The 16,278-nt window shown below is 38.5% G+C and overlaps 1 protein-coding gene across 8 annotated transcripts in view; it reads left to right on the top strand.

Annotated features, from left to right (window-relative positions):
* cacna1ab (calcium channel, voltage-dependent, P/Q type, alpha 1A subunit, b) overlaps positions 1-16,278 on the top strand; it is a 141,165-nt gene that overhangs the window by 97,436 nt on the left and 27,451 nt on the right. For 6 of the 8 annotated variants that reach the window (XM_075463936.1, XM_075463940.1, XM_075463941.1 and 3 more), the window contains exons 28-38: positions 350-487; positions 771-972; positions 1,086-1,250; positions 2,160-2,270; positions 2,620-2,703; positions 7,298-7,414; positions 7,508-7,573; positions 9,905-10,002; positions 10,476-10,626; positions 10,813-10,940; positions 11,523-11,619. In XM_075463936.1, coding sequence (XP_075320051.1) covers positions 350-487; positions 771-972; positions 1,086-1,250; positions 2,160-2,270; positions 2,620-2,703; positions 7,298-7,414; positions 7,508-7,573; positions 9,905-10,002; positions 10,476-10,626; positions 10,813-10,940; positions 11,523-11,619 — 1,357 coding nt within the window. Of the gene's footprint in view, positions 1-349; positions 488-770; positions 973-1,085; positions 1,251-2,159; positions 2,271-2,619; positions 2,704-7,297; positions 7,415-7,507; positions 7,574-9,904; positions 10,003-10,475; positions 10,627-10,812; positions 10,941-11,522; positions 11,620-14,448; positions 14,546-16,278 lie in introns of all 8 variants that reach the window. The other 2 variants (XM_075463937.1, XM_075463939.1) reach the window with 1 other exon arrangement.

The following is a 16,278-nucleotide window of genomic DNA, read 5'->3' on the forward strand; positions in this document are numbered from 1 at the left end:
CATATCTGTCTTATCATTAGCATTCTTGTCATGTGCTGTACTATAAATGCATCACTGGAGCAATTTTGTAGTCAGTGGACCAGCTGACCAGCTGAATTTGACTAAATTTTAGAATTTTATTTATTTTAGTTATATAGGTGCTGACACCTTGAGGAAATTGTGGGATACTTCAATAGAAAGTGTTATACAGTGAGAAGTCGTTACTAGTCGTCACTGCTACCAGACAAAAAAAATATATATTTCTCTTAAGAGCTTTTCTGCATTTTCATTTTTAAATGTTTGTTACTATTTATCTGGTCCTTTCATAGTTTATAATGGTGATTGTTTTTTGTTTGATTGTTTTCTGCAGGGGCGAGTACTTAGTATATGATAGAGATGAGGTTAAAGCTGAGAAGCGGGAATGGAAGAAGTACGATTTTCACTACGACAACGTGGCTTGGGCCTTGCTCACCCTCTTCACTGTCTCCACTGGAGAGGGGTGGCCACAGTGAGTGGAGTTTTTACACACACAGACACAAACTCACACAGTGTTTTGAAATTGTTTGACATTATCTAAAAGTGAATTTATTCAATATCCAAATAAATTGAATATATTGCTGCAGTTAACTCGCCCATTTGACACAAATGGAATCATTTTTTCTCTTAATTACTGTTAACACAAAAACAACAGACACGTCTTTACGAATCAAGCATGAAATAGTTTTTAAATACAACATTTTCATGCTTCATCTCATTGTATGTTTCTTTCTTCTTCTTGCTTTGTCTTGCAGGGTGTTAAAGCACTCAGTGGACTCCACCTATGAGAATCAGGGCCCAAGCCCAGGTTACAGGATGGAAATGTCCATCTTTTACGTGGTGTACTTCGTTGTCTTCCCTTTCTTCTTTGTAAACATCTTTGTGGCTCTGATCATCATCACCTTCCAGGAACAGGGGGATAAGATGATGGAAGACTATAGCTTAGAAAAGAATGAAGTGAGAGTCATTTATATTCTTTTTTTTTTTGTCAAACTTTTTGAATACTTTTAAGCCAAAAGTATTTGTGTAATGGTATTATTTTTCTCTTCTTCTTCCCTTCCCTCCTTCAGAGAGCCTGTATAGATTTTGCCATAAATGCAAGGCCCCTGACTCGCCACATGCCGAAGAACAAACTTAGCTTTCAGTATCGCATGTGGCATTTTGTGGTATCCCCGCCCTTTGAGTACAGCATCATGGCTCTGATTGCACTCAACACTATCGTCCTCATGATGAAGGTATAAATAACTCATCAGTTTCTCTTTTGAGACTCCGTTTTAACCAGACAATAACTATGTGTAGGTCTTCAAGCATAACATAATCTTTTGTAGTAAAGGATTCCATATTAAATTCTTTCACATTTTAGCCTACATGAAATGTATGTTTATATATGAAATATGTTATATGTTTGTGTGAACAGCACCTCAATCACTTTAAGATGCAGTTCTGAAAAATACCAAAGCAGCTTTAAATTTAAAAGGAACGGCAGGGTCTAACTTTTCCGACCTTTATAGTAGTTGAGAATTGGTGGTATGTCTCAGATCCCTGCTCTTTCATTTGCAAGTCGGACTAAATTAAGGTTAGCATAGCTCAGGTCTCAGTGGCTTGCAGAGGAAGTAGAAGTAGGCAGACTAGAGCAGTTCTGAGCCCCTTGGAAGAGATTTTTCAAACTGAATGTGTTGAAGGGAATCAGCTGATCAGTCTTTTGATATGCAATTGTGTTAAGATTAGCTGATATTCCAAGATGTGGGTTTAATCTACTGTATTTTAATTCAATTTATTTATCTGCTTATCTTGATGATCACCTGATATGACAGAAATACTCAAATAACAGGTTTTGTAATATTAATAAAGCTCTTGGTTAATTATGACTAAAGAGTAGGAATTCTTTTAATAGAGCAATTTGAATATTATGGAATACCAAAATAGAAGTTTCTGGCACAAGTTGTTGTATGTTGCAGGTTGTATGTGTGTATTATCATGACTTTAGTCCTGGAAGACAGTATTTGTATTCTGATTTAAACTTAAGACAAATTAGACCGCTATGCAGCCAAATCATTGCATGGTAAAGGTACCTTCGCCAATGTCTTAAAGTATGTGTTGTTACTCCTCTCATTCCTTTTTTATCTTTTTTTGTTCATTTGCAGTTCCATGGTGCATCCGATAACTACGATAATGTCCTCAAGTACCTTAACATTGTGTTTACCACCTTCTTCTTCTTGGAATCAGTCCTCAAGGTCGTTGCTTTTGGCCCTCTGGTAAGTATATCAATAAATAAAATATAAAACACGCCCACACACAAATCTTTTCTTTATCTTGGTTGACCCAGTCTTTAAGCACCAACATTTCATCCTATTATTCATTTATGAAGCAGGTTATTTTAGTTGACAGATCCAGAGCATGTTCTTCCTGTCCCTGAGAAACCTTGAGCAAACCCTTTTGCACAGCAGTCCCGCTGTAAGCCTCCTTTTACACTCTCCATGGTTCCAACAGCACCATTGGCAGATCTGTATTCCTCACTGCCCCTTGGCTTCAGCTCTGAAAGGATCTCACTGACTAAACTCTTTTGTCCTCTTATTGGACATCTTTCATTTGTGTCTCTTCCAGAATTACTTCAGAGATGCCTGGAACGTTTTTGATTTTGTCTCTGTCATTGGAAGCGTTACTGACATATTAGTGACAGAAATTTGGGTAAGTGCTGCGGGTTGGTTTGGGGCACATCTTTTGATTGCAGGAGAACACCAGTTGATGATTTGTCTGAACAAAAGGCAACTTCTGCCATGGTGCTAATATCAGAAGTAGTCTTGTAATGAGTGATCACTTTATTATTTATGTATTTACCGTGATACAGTTATATATTCAGTAAACCTTCTACTTCAAAACCATCAGGCAAGGTGCCAAAATGAATGCAGTTTGGACTCATTTTTACTTTAAACCAGTTAGCTGCCACCGTGAAAGTAATGTAATTTACACCCAAAAACTTAAAGGGAGGCTGAAAGAAAACACAGAAGTATGTACTAGTGAAAGGCTGTGGTCAGTAGGTGAATCTTAGATGCACACACGTACAGCACACAAGAAAATCCATGCAAGTGCAGCCTGGCCCCTGCCCCCTTTGCCACTTTTCTCCTATGGTGCTTCAGCGATTTTTACAATGTTTAATCTTTTTCCCCTGACCCCATAGCAGTGCTATCTTGTATTCGTAACATGTTTGTAAAATATCGCTCCCTGTTGGTGGTAGTGGTGCCATTATATGGGGCACTTGCAGGCTTTGAGAGGCTTTGTGTATTTTTGACACATTCTACATTAAACATACATGGTTAAAGTGAGCTATGGAGGTGTTTTAAGATCAATGAAGCTTGTCAAAAAAGATTTAGCTGTTTAAATAAAAATTGAGTCTGAATTGCTGAATTCATTTGAACCCTTCACAGATTTTGCCTTTACATTGCTTTAGCGTGTAAACAAACTCATTTTTATCTCACTGTAAACTGTGATTGGTTATTGTTTGCATGCCTGTATTAAATTGTGTTTGTGTGATCTAAATATACTTGTGGATATAAAACTCAATATTTCTGGAATTCAGTAGCATCCTCAGCCTCTCTCTGCTGTCCACATCTTGTACATTTTTTTTTACTTTATGCCAAACAGCAATTTGGATTTTCCCACAAGGTTTCAATTACAAAACCTCTTTTTCTTGCACTCAAGTCTTTCTTTCTCTAACACTGACTGGATTAGCAGTAACTGTTCTTTGTACTGCAATCTAGTTGTGATGTCAGATGATTGAAGACACCCCTGGCCATGTTGGAGCACAATTTCAATGTTTGCACTCCAAACAGACATTAATTGACAAGCATATTACTTTCAACAATCAACTGATTGTTTTAGACATTTGATTGATTTTTTTAACAAGTTTACATTCTGTAGCAGCTGGATTGCGCATCTTTGCAGTAGCTTCCTCACTAAGTGAACACCTGTGATAGTGTTGTCCACACAGTGACGACGACTTTCATTAGATACTGTACATAGTTTCAGAAAAAGCCAAAACCAGCTGTTAGATCAGTTTAACTCAATTTATGAGTTTAGCTTTTGTAGCTCCCCCCTTTACTTAATTTGCAAGAGATTCATTATGTTTTTGTTTTTTTTAAGATTTCCACTGTATAGGGTTTAGTTCTGTCTGGTTCATGGACAGTTCCTGAAGAAGAAGGGGTAGAACTCCAAAATTTTAGCCACTTCTCAGTGTTTTAAGTTACTTTCTAAATAAATCAACGGTTCGGTTTGACTGAGGTACAGTTTTATGGCGTTAATCGTTATTTCTGTTTGAGCTACTGTAGATCACAATCATGCTCATATGTTGGAGCAGTACATAAAGGGGCCCTGTAGTCAAACTTATTTTAGCCACCTAAATAAGTCTCATTTCTGAAATTATTCATAGTGTTTTCATCACTTTTGGACCCATTTCTAACAGGGAATGAACGCTACTGCATCCATCCATGTTCTCTCCTATGGCAGCAGACTTATTTCACATACATAGTTTGTCTCACAGTGCACAGTGGTTGCTGGTCTACCACTGCTTTAGTTAGTTTGTTGTTTCATTGTGTTACTAGAGATTTGACCCATTTATTTGGATCCAAAGAAAAGTGTGGAAACGCCATTCACGTCAGTGGAAATGTTATAACTGTTTTTATTTGCTTTGTTCTCCTATTCTCCTTTTATCTGCTTTATTAGGTTTTATCAATATTATGTAAGAAACTTTACAAGTTTTTTTTTGTGATTATTATTACCACATAAATAAAGTATGTTTTCTTATTTTTTCTTAGTAGTAGCAGTAGTGGTATTACCTCACACTAACCCACTTCAGAGAAACCAGACTATACCTTCAAAGAGCTAACACTAAAGTAATACAGAGTTAATTCATTTAACGTTTTATCACAAGGAACTAGTTAAATCCTTTAAAAATAAATATTAATAAATATTAAATAAATATTTTCTTTTTTTCTTTTTCATTGGCTAAAATTTATGGCTTTGTAATGGAGTTGGCATCTAAGAGAGGCTGAGCGCATTTTATTTCAAAGAAACTGTTGTTGTCTGCTGTTGTTTTTCACTGTCTTTCTAATGATGCTTATAATGATTCCGTCTTCCTCTTCTATCTCTTTACATGCTTTCTTTAAACCTCTCTACTTTGTTGGCGCCCTTCGCCCTCCTACTCCCTCCTCCTCTGATTAAAAAAATAAATAAATCCATCCAATCAAAATGCACTATGAAATCCTTCATCGTGTTTTCCATCCGTGCTGCGCCATGACATGTGGTGGTGGTGCTGTGATGATGATGATGAAAATGATGGTGATGGTGTGTGTTTCGCCCCATGCCCCTGCCCAATAAAACACACAACCAACCACCACCTCCTTCTCCCCAAAATATCTTTAACCCATTCACTATTTACTTAACAAAAAATTAAAAAAAAAACCTCTTCCCCATTCATCTTTCTACATCTACGCACATGTAGAATCTGGTTGGTTTGTAATTTATTTCTCAAAGCTTCCTGCTGCAACCTCATTGGCCATGTGACCCCCCGATTCATTTCTTACCCCCAGTCACTACTCCCTCGTGTCCAGTCTCAACCCTTGTCCCCAGTGCATGCGCTTTTTGGATGAAGACCTTTTAATCTTTTTGTGTTTGACGACATGGAGAGGTTAATTGTTCATGTCATATAAGGTTGATATACCAATAGTTATATCCATAGTCAGATCAGTGGTAAATTTGTTTTATTGACACATGCACTACTTGTTATTACAGTAGAGTTTTTCATATAAGTTGAAATAATGTGATCACAGTGCAAGAAAAGGAGACCCTTCAGGACATTGGTTTATTGAAGCATTATGGATTTAAGAAAATTGCAGTTTTCAATAGCTTCCCTGCTACAAGACAAACTTACAATAACATAAAACTGGTTCCCCATCATCTCAGATATGGCACAGGCATTGGCATGCAATAGTTTGGATTATACAGACAGTATGCTGACAATGCTGACCATGTAGGCTGCTCATGGTTTGGGCCCTTCTCTTGATTTATTTGAAAATTGTAAAAGATAGATATAGATAAAGATAGATAATATAGTGATGGGAAATGTCACGTTTAACTTTGTGCCTCTTGACTATTCACATAACTTAATCTTTGAGGCAATTTTTTGCAATCCACTTTAATAAATGTCTGAGAAATTAACAACTTTTAATTCCCTCAACGACAGTATTAGGTTAGAAATATTTGAATCATGTAAACTATAAGTGTTGAAAATAACCCTAACCAATTAGTAGGTTTATATTTATTTTGAAAAGAAATCTGTTCTTTTAGTGCAATTCAACAGTGAATGTTTTCATTTCTAAAATGCTCAGCCCCCCTGTCCCCCACTGGTCTGCATGTAGGCCGGTATGATGCCATGCCATACCTGCACAGAGGCTGAATGCTAGTCCCTCCCTCTTCCTCTCCCTCTTGTCCCCTCTCATGCTCTTCTTACGGCCTTGTCTGTCAACCACAGTATGCCAGGGCCTGACCAGCGAGTTTGGCTGCTGTTATATTACTTCTCTGTGTGACACTGCAGAAGCTAAATATAGACAGAACTGACAAGGTTACTAACTGGGATTACAGCCCAGGAAGTCATTCATTTTGTATTGGTTAGTTATTATTTTGATTAATAAAGGTGTCATAAAAAGCATCAATTCCTCCATCATTTCCAAACAAAATTTGAAAGTGCCATATTCAATGTCACAGGCAAGCACAAGCCATGCTCTTCATGCTATGAGTAAGTGTGTGTGTGGACTATATCTGTGTGCGTGTGTGCCTACGTGTGTGGTTGATAGGCAAAGTCCTTTGTGCTCCATTTTGTGTGTGGCCTGCTTGCCCCCCAGCGATCAGTGCATTTGGTTATCTTAAAAAAGCGTTTTAATGTACCAGATTGGATGATGACGTTCAAAATTTTTTAAATATGATTTTCCGTTTTTGCGTCTTTCTTCTTTATTTTCTAAATTGCTTTTGTCATTCAAATTTTCCTCTGTCTTTCTCTCATTTATGATTCTAAACGCTAAGAGTCATTATGTTTGTGATAGGATTTGTTTTTTGGATTTTTTTGTAGTTTGTTTGTTTGTTTTGAATTTTCTCTTTCACTGTTGATTTAGTTTTTTTTGTTTCTGTTCTTTTTCCCGTTTTTATTTTATTTTCAGTAGGCTACTGTAGAGGAAGTTGGGGACATATTTTGTGTTGGCAAATCTGACTACATTCTCCCTTTTTCTCATAGGACAATATCATCAACTTGAGCTTCTTGAGGCTTTTTAGAGCTGCCCGCCTCATAAAGCTTTTGAGACAGGGAGAGACCATCCGCATCCTACTGTGGACATTCGTCCAGTCTTTCAAGGTATTCCAGCATTAATAGATTCAAACATAAAGTACATAGAATGTGAAAACACTTAATGGTGCTGACAGAAATTTCCTCTCTCTGCTCTGGTAGGCGCTGCCATATGTCTGTCTGCTCATTGCCATGCTCTTCTTTATCTATGCCATTATTGGCATGCAGGTAGGTGCTACTGAAATAATTTTTTTTTTTTTGTCCGGTTTTCTAAAAATAGGCTATTTTTATAAAAAAGTGCAACAACTGGGGAACACTTTGAGATAAAAACCTGAAACATGAAAGACATTTCAGTGTTTCCTAAGAATATGTTCTGAAGTAAATACACTTTTTAGATTTTATGACTAGTTTCTAGAGTCACAACTTGATCCGTGAAATTTAGTAATTTATTTATTCATCACTTCCAGTGGTTGGTGAATGGTCAATGTGCATTTTAGAAAATATGCTGAATCAAATAGTGTCTATAGCTAACCAAGTCTTTGACTTGGGTAATATGTGTCAAAATTGACACAAATTTGCATCCTAGATATTACACGTTTGGAATCGTGTTTAGCTAAGGTACCAGTCAGAACACACTCATTCATGATGCAATGGCCAGGACAAATGTTCGCATCCCATCAGCCATCCACAGGGGTGCCCCAAGGCTTCTATTTGCAACATGCATCACTTAATTGGGTCCTGTTGTCTGCTCTTATAGCCTCTTGAATCACTGCTGTCCAAACGATGCCTGAATATACCTACCATTTCTGCCAGATGAACCCACGCTCTCAGAATGAATCTCAGCTTGTCTCTCTGGCATGTCCACATGGATGAGGGAATGTCAGCTTCAACTGAATTTCTGACTTATTGATCAAAGAAAGATCTATTGGTGTTCTCACCCCATCAGTCCATCCAACGCAGTATCAATATATAAGTTGCCTTTTTATCTTCCCAACTAAGACGTTAGTTTCATGAGCGATGACCACCTCTCTGGTCATTTTGTGTCCGTCTCTCAATCATTTATCTTCCACTTAACAACATAAGAAAAATGAGGATGGATCTGACTCAGTATGCCACCAAACTATTGGTACAGGTCTTGGTTATTTCTCATCCCAATTACAGCAATAGCCTTCCAGCATACAGTGAAATCCCTGCAGATAGTCCAGAACATGACATCTGGTATTTTATCAGCCAAAAAAACACCAGTCAGTCCATTACTTATTGATCTCCACTGGCTACATATGGCTGCCCAAATCAAATCCAGGTCATTAATGTTTGCATGGATAGTGGCTTCTGGGTCTGCAGTCAGCTCTTTGAACTGTTACAGGCTCTTGCTCCTTTTAAATCTTCCTTCCTCTAAGAAATGGCGTATGGAACAGTCATGCTTCGCACATGACATCTTGGTCCAGAATATCTCATTTGTACTTCCATAATGGTAGAACGAGTTATCAAGTCATATCAGCGCAGGAGCATCCCTCTTCATCCTCATTTCTTCTAAGAAACATGCCTAACTTGCACTCAGATTGCACTGCTTTAACTCTTCTAATTGTTGTACTCGTTTCTTTTAAAAGATGATTACACTACTAGAGTTTCTTGCTGTCACAGTTCAAGCTGGTTAGGACTCAAATGGAAACTCACATGGAACAAGGGAATAAATAACTAAAGTGTTTTAATAAAATTTACTAAACAAGCAAAGGCCACTCCACAGGCAGGGACTCTTATAACAAAAACAAATCGAACATTAAACCAAATGGAGGACATAATAGGTGAAAAGCAGACAACATAGACATAGCATCCAGAAATGACAGAGATGAGGATCCTGCAGTGAATCAAAGTAACTACGGGGAATAAAAGCTGTGGGAGGTAATGACAAATAAACTGCAGCTGATGGCAATGAACGAAGACCAGGTGTGAAACATGAAGTCCACAAAATATCATTAGTATAACATGACAAAAACAAAGAACATAGTAGAATATAGAACATTAAAATTAAAATGAAAACCTAAAAATCCCAAACGCAATCCGAAAATAGAAGAAAGAATGGAGATAGAAAATCCCAGACTGTGTGACCATAGTAGAAGCCTGGATGTTTTTCTTCTTTGTAAGTCTCTTTGGATAAAAGTCTCTGCGTACTGGTTAAATGTAAAATGAAAGAGAGGTTCCTTCCAAATTTAAGATTTTTTTGTAAATCTGTCCACAATTACACCAAATGTCTTACCCAAGTTAGTATGTTATGTGCAACATTCTGCCAAATGTTTGACCAAACATCAGCAACATGTTTCACTCCACACAGAAATCCAACAGACTGATGTCTGACATTTTTTTAGGATTTTATGAACAACAATTTGAATCCTGTTACTTCAGTTTAAGTCAGCACGTCTGGGGACATACAAAGATTTTGTAAATGTGTAAATATTCTGACTTAAAGTCAAGGGTTGACATAGCCTTTCAAAACTGACACTATATTTCAATTCTAACTGAACTCTTTTAAACTCTTTTTTTTCCACTGTCTGTGTGTAGTTGTTTGGAAACATAGCACTTGATGAGGAGGAAGGAAGTGCTATCAACGAGCACAATAACTTCAGAACCTTCCCTATGGCCCTAATGCTGCTGTTCAGGTAAGCTCTCATTGTCTCTATTTGTCTCCCCTTTTGTATTCATTCCCATCATGTATCCCTTGTGAATGATCGAATTATCTATTTACCAATATCTGTTATATTAAGTATTGAAAACTGTCACATACTGCAAGCTGTTGTTGAATGTCTGGTCTTCGTTTACTTAAATATGCAGCCAACATTTTTACCATATCGGTTCCAAAAACGAAAAAAAGCGGGATACTACAAAATGTAAATACAAATAACAAGGAAGGACAAAATTGAACATAGAAAACATATCAAAATGTTGAAAATGACTCATTTTACTATTTTTTTGCTCATCTTGAATTTGACAGCAGGATTGGTTTGTGAGATCTGCAAATTATTGCATTGAGTGTACCAACCTTTTTAGATTTGGGGTTGTAAATGTTCATCATTGATGTCCATTATCTTGGCTGCTCACGCTTTCATGTTTCTCTCTGTGTGTCCTCATGCAGGAGCGCGACGGGTGAGGCGTGGCATGATATCATGTTGTCTTGCCTGGGTGAAAAGAAATGCGACCCGGAATCAGGGAATACAGGAAAAGAGTGTGGCAGCGTCTTTGCCTACACATACTTTGTCTCTTTCATCTTCCTCTGCTCATTTCTGGCAAGAAAACTATTCTAATCTCCAAGCACTTAAAAATTGCACATTTAATGTTTTATGTGAGCCATGATCGTCTTCCATAATAGGGTCACAATGTGTACAGTATCTTTGATTGGGCAGGTCTATGGGGCAGGGTTATCTAATCTGACAATGAAAAGCTTTGTAAGCAGTCTGTTTGCTTATTTCCAGATGCTGAATCTCTTTGTGGCTGTCATCATGGACAATTTTGAGTACCTGACCAGAGACTCATCTATCCTGGGGCCACATCATTTGGATGAGTATGTACGGATATGGGCTGAGTACGACCCGGCCGCCTGGTAAGTGCCACACTCACTCATACTCAGACATTAGCAGCCATACATTTCAATTATTAATTCTTTATATATCCTCATACTTGGTTATAAACAGAAATATAGAAACAGAAACTTGTAGCACTTGTGTGTAATTTCAAACAGCACTTTGTGCTGAATGTGACCTAACTACTAACCAATGACTTTTTCTCCCATCCCAAAATGGGGCAAAGACCTCATCCAGGACATGTGATGCTGAAACAGGATCCTCAATGTATAAAAATAAGAGTCAGAGCTGGACAGTAAAAGTGGCCTTGTCCTGGCAAAAGTGTTTTATCCTTCTCCATGTCTTTCTCTTTTTTCTCTATTTGTTTATCTGCCTTCTTTCTCGAACCGCACAGCTAAGATTAACGTAACCCTCCCCTCTTCCTTTTCCACTCTGTTATGTTTGTGTGCATGAGAGAACGTTTTTTTCTCAGTGAATAAATGCTTTCTTCTTCAATACTTTTTTCTTCCTCTTCTCGATCTTCCACTATCCCTATTTCTTACTTTCTCTTTGTATTCTGTGTTTTCCCCTACCTAACTCCCCTCCTTGTATTTTTCTTGCAGCGGGCGCATACATTATAAGGATATGTACAGTTTATTGCGAGTTATCTCCCCTCCTCTGGGTCTTGGCAAGAAATGCCCACATAGGGTGGCCTGCAAGGTTTGGACCAAACCCCTAAAGCACAAATTTGAACGCAACCTGCTCGCCTTTAAGAGACTGGAATGAATGTTGCTCTTAATCACTTTTAAGACAATTTTTTTATTACTTTAACTTTTTATTTCCATCGGTTTGATTTCTCTGTTCGGGTTTGCATTATTCTGTTGTTTAAGCTCATTTCACCATTGAATCATTGCTTTTTTTTTCTTTTGGGGGGTAGTTGTTTTTGCATTCTGACATGAAAATGAGAATGTTTGGGACAATGCAGAAATGCACACTCACACGCACACACTCTTGCACACACCAACACACACGTGCACACTGATATGGGTGTGTGAAGCATGAAGTGGTGCACTGCACTTGCAATTGTCTTCCGACTGAACGCTGGAGAAATGACACTAATGTGTTTAGTATTATGTTAACTGTACATTTTTGACTCCAGTCAGCCTTTGTCTTTTATTTCTGCTTGCTGTCTAATTTTGCCTGGGCAGAAAATGTTCGAGCAATGTGCATTGTTCTTGTCTGAGTTTGGGTTTGGGTAAGGGAGGTGGGGTTATTTTAGTGCAAAGGCATAAGCAGAGATGGTTTGGTCTCAGTTCTGTCACCACAGTTCATTCATAGCCATTTGCCTGGCCATTGTTTTCCAACCTTGTGCCACTGAACCTAAAATATCTTCAGGCTTTTATCAGAGTCAATCAAACAGATGAAAACTCTTATTTGACCGTCTTGTATCAGATGCTGGTATAGTTGGTTGGAAGGAGAAACTGTCATTTTTTTTATGATCATGCTACATGTTGAGGAATAACTTTGCTAAGCTCCCTCTGTTAGTATATGTCATAGCCAAATAAATAAATACAGTTTGCCTATTATGAGTCAGATTTCCAAGTAGGAATATAAAACATTAGACAAATACCTGATGTAGCATTATTGAAAGTTTGAGCTGGGCAGAGATAAAAGTGAGGAGGCTAGATATTTCTATTCTGAGCAAGGCTTGTGTTGAGAAATCCACAGAAATTCTGAGCTGCTCACTGAATGAAATATTTTCCAATCTAAGAGGTTTCCAAACAAAGTGCCAAACAGAGTTCTCTTTCTTTGATATTGTTTTTTGAGTGTTTGGGATACAGGCCCACTCAAGAACAGAAGTACTATCCTATGTTGGATTTAAAGTCCAACATTTGTGATGAATTGCTTCAACTAGTGGCAATTCCACCCAATGAAAAAGACCAAATATCAATGGTTATTTTTCTGAAAAAGATTCTAAAATGAGTCATCCAGCTATTTTACATCTTGTTTTGAAGATATTTTTACATGTAGAATAAAGCTGTGCTTTGCGTATCTTTTCGACATATAAGTGAATACTTTAGTCAGAATGACAATACCCTGCATTCTTGCTGCGTGAGCATGGTACTTTCCTAGTGGTCTACGTGAATCGGTACACAGCACTAGAGTGATATGGCCAAACCTGCTCTGTTTGTGTCTCTGATGTATGAGGACAGAAGGAAAGATGCAGGGTGTGTGCGTGTGTGTGTGTGTGTGTATGTGTGTGTGTGTGTGGTTTAGGGAAAAGACTCTTGTGTCCACCAGTTACCTCTAAATAATCTGTGCTGACAGATGGTCTTGGAAAAAAATATGTTGGTCATGACATCTAAATATGTTGCAACCTTTTAAGATGACACTACGAAAGCATTTGAACTTCTTTGACATACAAAAGGCCGACAACTTTGTTGGACATTTTTTTAAATCATTTTTATTGTTGTAGAGGCTCAAGATTTGTGGTGCTGAATGTTTTCTGTGCTGATCTGCACCGATTAACATTAAAAAAGGCAATGTAAAAGCCCTTTAGTAATTTGCGTTGCTGTTCTTAGATCAAAATAACATGTACACACAGCACAAACCTGTACAAACACAGTACCAACCTACGGCTAAAATAAATTCTGTTGGGCTTCTTTTATGATTAAAGTGAAAAGAGAAATCACCCATCTCAAAAACTCGCAACACGCAGATACCCCAAGAGGCAGGGGACAATGCATTTTTGATAATGTGGGTGAACTGGCGTTCTAAAATTCAAGTCTTGGTTGGGGCATTGCAGCCCTTCCCATCATCAAGGAGGGCTCTCATGAACATCTGGAAACACAGCTGTGAGCAGAGGCTCCTGGTGGACACGCAACTTCAGTAACTGACTGCATTGACTTGTCACTGTGACTCACTCCGATCTCTGCAGTGGTGTGTTTCTTTGCCTGCTAGAGGCCCCGCTGCCAGTTCTATCCGAGTGGCAAAAGAGGGCAAAGAGCAAAAAAAAAACAGAATCTACTCCCCTTTTCACCTCGCATAGAACGATATCTCAACAGTAACTAACTCAACTTAAATGACACCTCCTCTTCCAAACCTCCCTTCCCTCCCTAAGCTTCCTTCCTCCCCTCTTTCCTCTCCTCTCCCTAACTTTATGATACATCAGACCAGAGGGCACATAACACACCCCCTCGTCCTCTATCGTTCTCTTTCTTTCTCTTTTTCTCTCACCACAGCAACCACATATCCACAGTGATCAAAACAATAACCACTGTGTATTTGTTTCCCCTCCTCTTCCTTTCCTTTGTCGTTTTTTTTTTATTTGTCCTCCTGTCTCCCCCCACCCAAACACACCTCTGTACGTCTGTGTCCTTCCCCTGTGATGCTCCCTATTCCCACCCCTCATTGTTTTTTCTTTCTTTCGTTTTCACGTCGTCCGTCTCTGTTTGTTTTGTCTGTTGTGTGTTGGTGTATGGGTGTTGAATGCACGTGCGCATCTGTTTGTGTGCGTGCGTGTGTGTGTGTGTTTTGTGGCCACCCCAGCGGCCGGATCAGTTACACAGACATGTATCAGATGCTAAGACACATGTGTCCGCCGCTAGGCCTCGGGAAGAGGTGTCCCGCCCGGGTCGCCTATAAGGTAGACTCGCCCCCCACCTTACCCCTCCACCCCCCACAACCACCACCCCACCTCCATCTCTCCGTTCCTTCTCCCATCATCCCTCTCTTCCCGCTTTTTCCCCAATCCCATCTCTCCCTCCTTTAACTCCCCATCGCTGGGGAGGAAAACTCCTCTCTTATCCGCTGAAACCTCCCTGTTCCTTTCCTGTTTCTTGTCCTCCTCCTCCTCACCCCCTCTCCTCCACCCCCCACCCCCCTCCCTCTCCCTCCTCCCAGCGGTGTTCTCCTCATTGTCTGTCAGTGGTGGTTGTGGTGGTGGTGAGCGCTGTCCTCTCTTCTTTCTCTCCGACCGCAGGGATGGAGGGATGGGCTTTTGTCGTGCAGTGAAGTGAAGTGATAGTGGAGTGGTAGTCAGTCCTCTTTCTTTGATTTCCTCCAGTCATACCGCAGGAGTAAGGGAACGCAAGAGACTTTGCCAGTCCTTCTGCAATCTGCACGGACGCATGCACAGGCAAAACCTAGTCCAGTCAGAGAAACATAGTTAGAGTACAGATGGGACTGAGCATATTGCAAATCCATTTAAAAAAAGATGCTTTTAAGATTGATTAAATATTTTTAGCACACACAAATTTGCATTTTGAACACATTAAATATAGTCATTTTCTATAACGTTGACATTGTAGCCTGAATTATTTAAAAAAAAAAAACAATGAAGACAACACCAAAAATATACACAAGATTTATTATCCATTCTAATGATCTGTTTGAAGTTTGCAGTACATTTTGAAAGTGAAAATATTCTAAAATGATAAGAATGTATAAATAAAACAAGCGATTATCCAGTAATAAGAAACACAAATTCTCTGTTCATGTGATAATCATACAAACAGCATCTGAATATCTTACTCAGGTTTTTATTTTTATTAATTATCTGCTTACGATGCAGGTACAGAAGAACCGGCGAGGGTGTCTGTCTTCAGTCCTCTGCATCTCTTATTCCTGCAGATGACACCATAATTCACATATACACTATCCAACACTGCCTCACAAATAAACAGAAGTACACACAAAAAATAATTATATCGTCATAAAAGAAGTTGGAAATAGTTCTGGCCCTTTTGTAGTTTATTGGTCTTTTTTTCCAAGATGGTCTGTTTTTCATATTATTTTTGACACCGATAGAAACTTTAGTGTCTTTTGCTTTTCTTGTGCCTCCGACCACCAGGATAAAGATATGGGTGGAGCTTTTCAGCAGTTGCTGTCTCTCTGTCTTGTCCACTCTTTCTGCACCCTTTGTACTGTCCTGCTCTGTCTGTCTTACTTGCCATTATTCTTCTTGTTGTCATCCAGATTCACCAAAACGATATTTCTAGAATATTGATCAGTATGGTATGTTAGGATGCTCAGTACAGTACAGATTCACAGATTGTGTTTGTGGTGCCAAGAGGTTTTCAAAATGAAGATTATAGTAAAATACTGACATGTGTATTCATATGAATGAAGAACAGAAATTCAGTACCAGCTTGCAGTGCATGATGGTTTTTAATACTTAACAATAGTAATAATAATAATAATAATAACAATATTATTGTTATTATTATTATTACTATTATCATGGTTGCTGTTGTTGTCGTCATCGTTATTGTTATTATTAGTATTATTATTATCTTATTATCAGATATGTTTTCTTATACCAGCTCTCTCAATTTAAGACAGGATATTGCCATGTCTTAAAGTTTAGCACATACAAGT

The sequence above is a fragment of the Odontesthes bonariensis genome, chromosome 4, assembly GCF_027942865.1.
Source record: "Odontesthes bonariensis isolate fOdoBon6 chromosome 4, fOdoBon6.hap1, whole genome shotgun sequence".
NCBI classification, from domain to species: Eukaryota; Metazoa; Chordata; class Actinopteri; order Atheriniformes; family Atherinopsidae; genus Odontesthes; species Odontesthes bonariensis.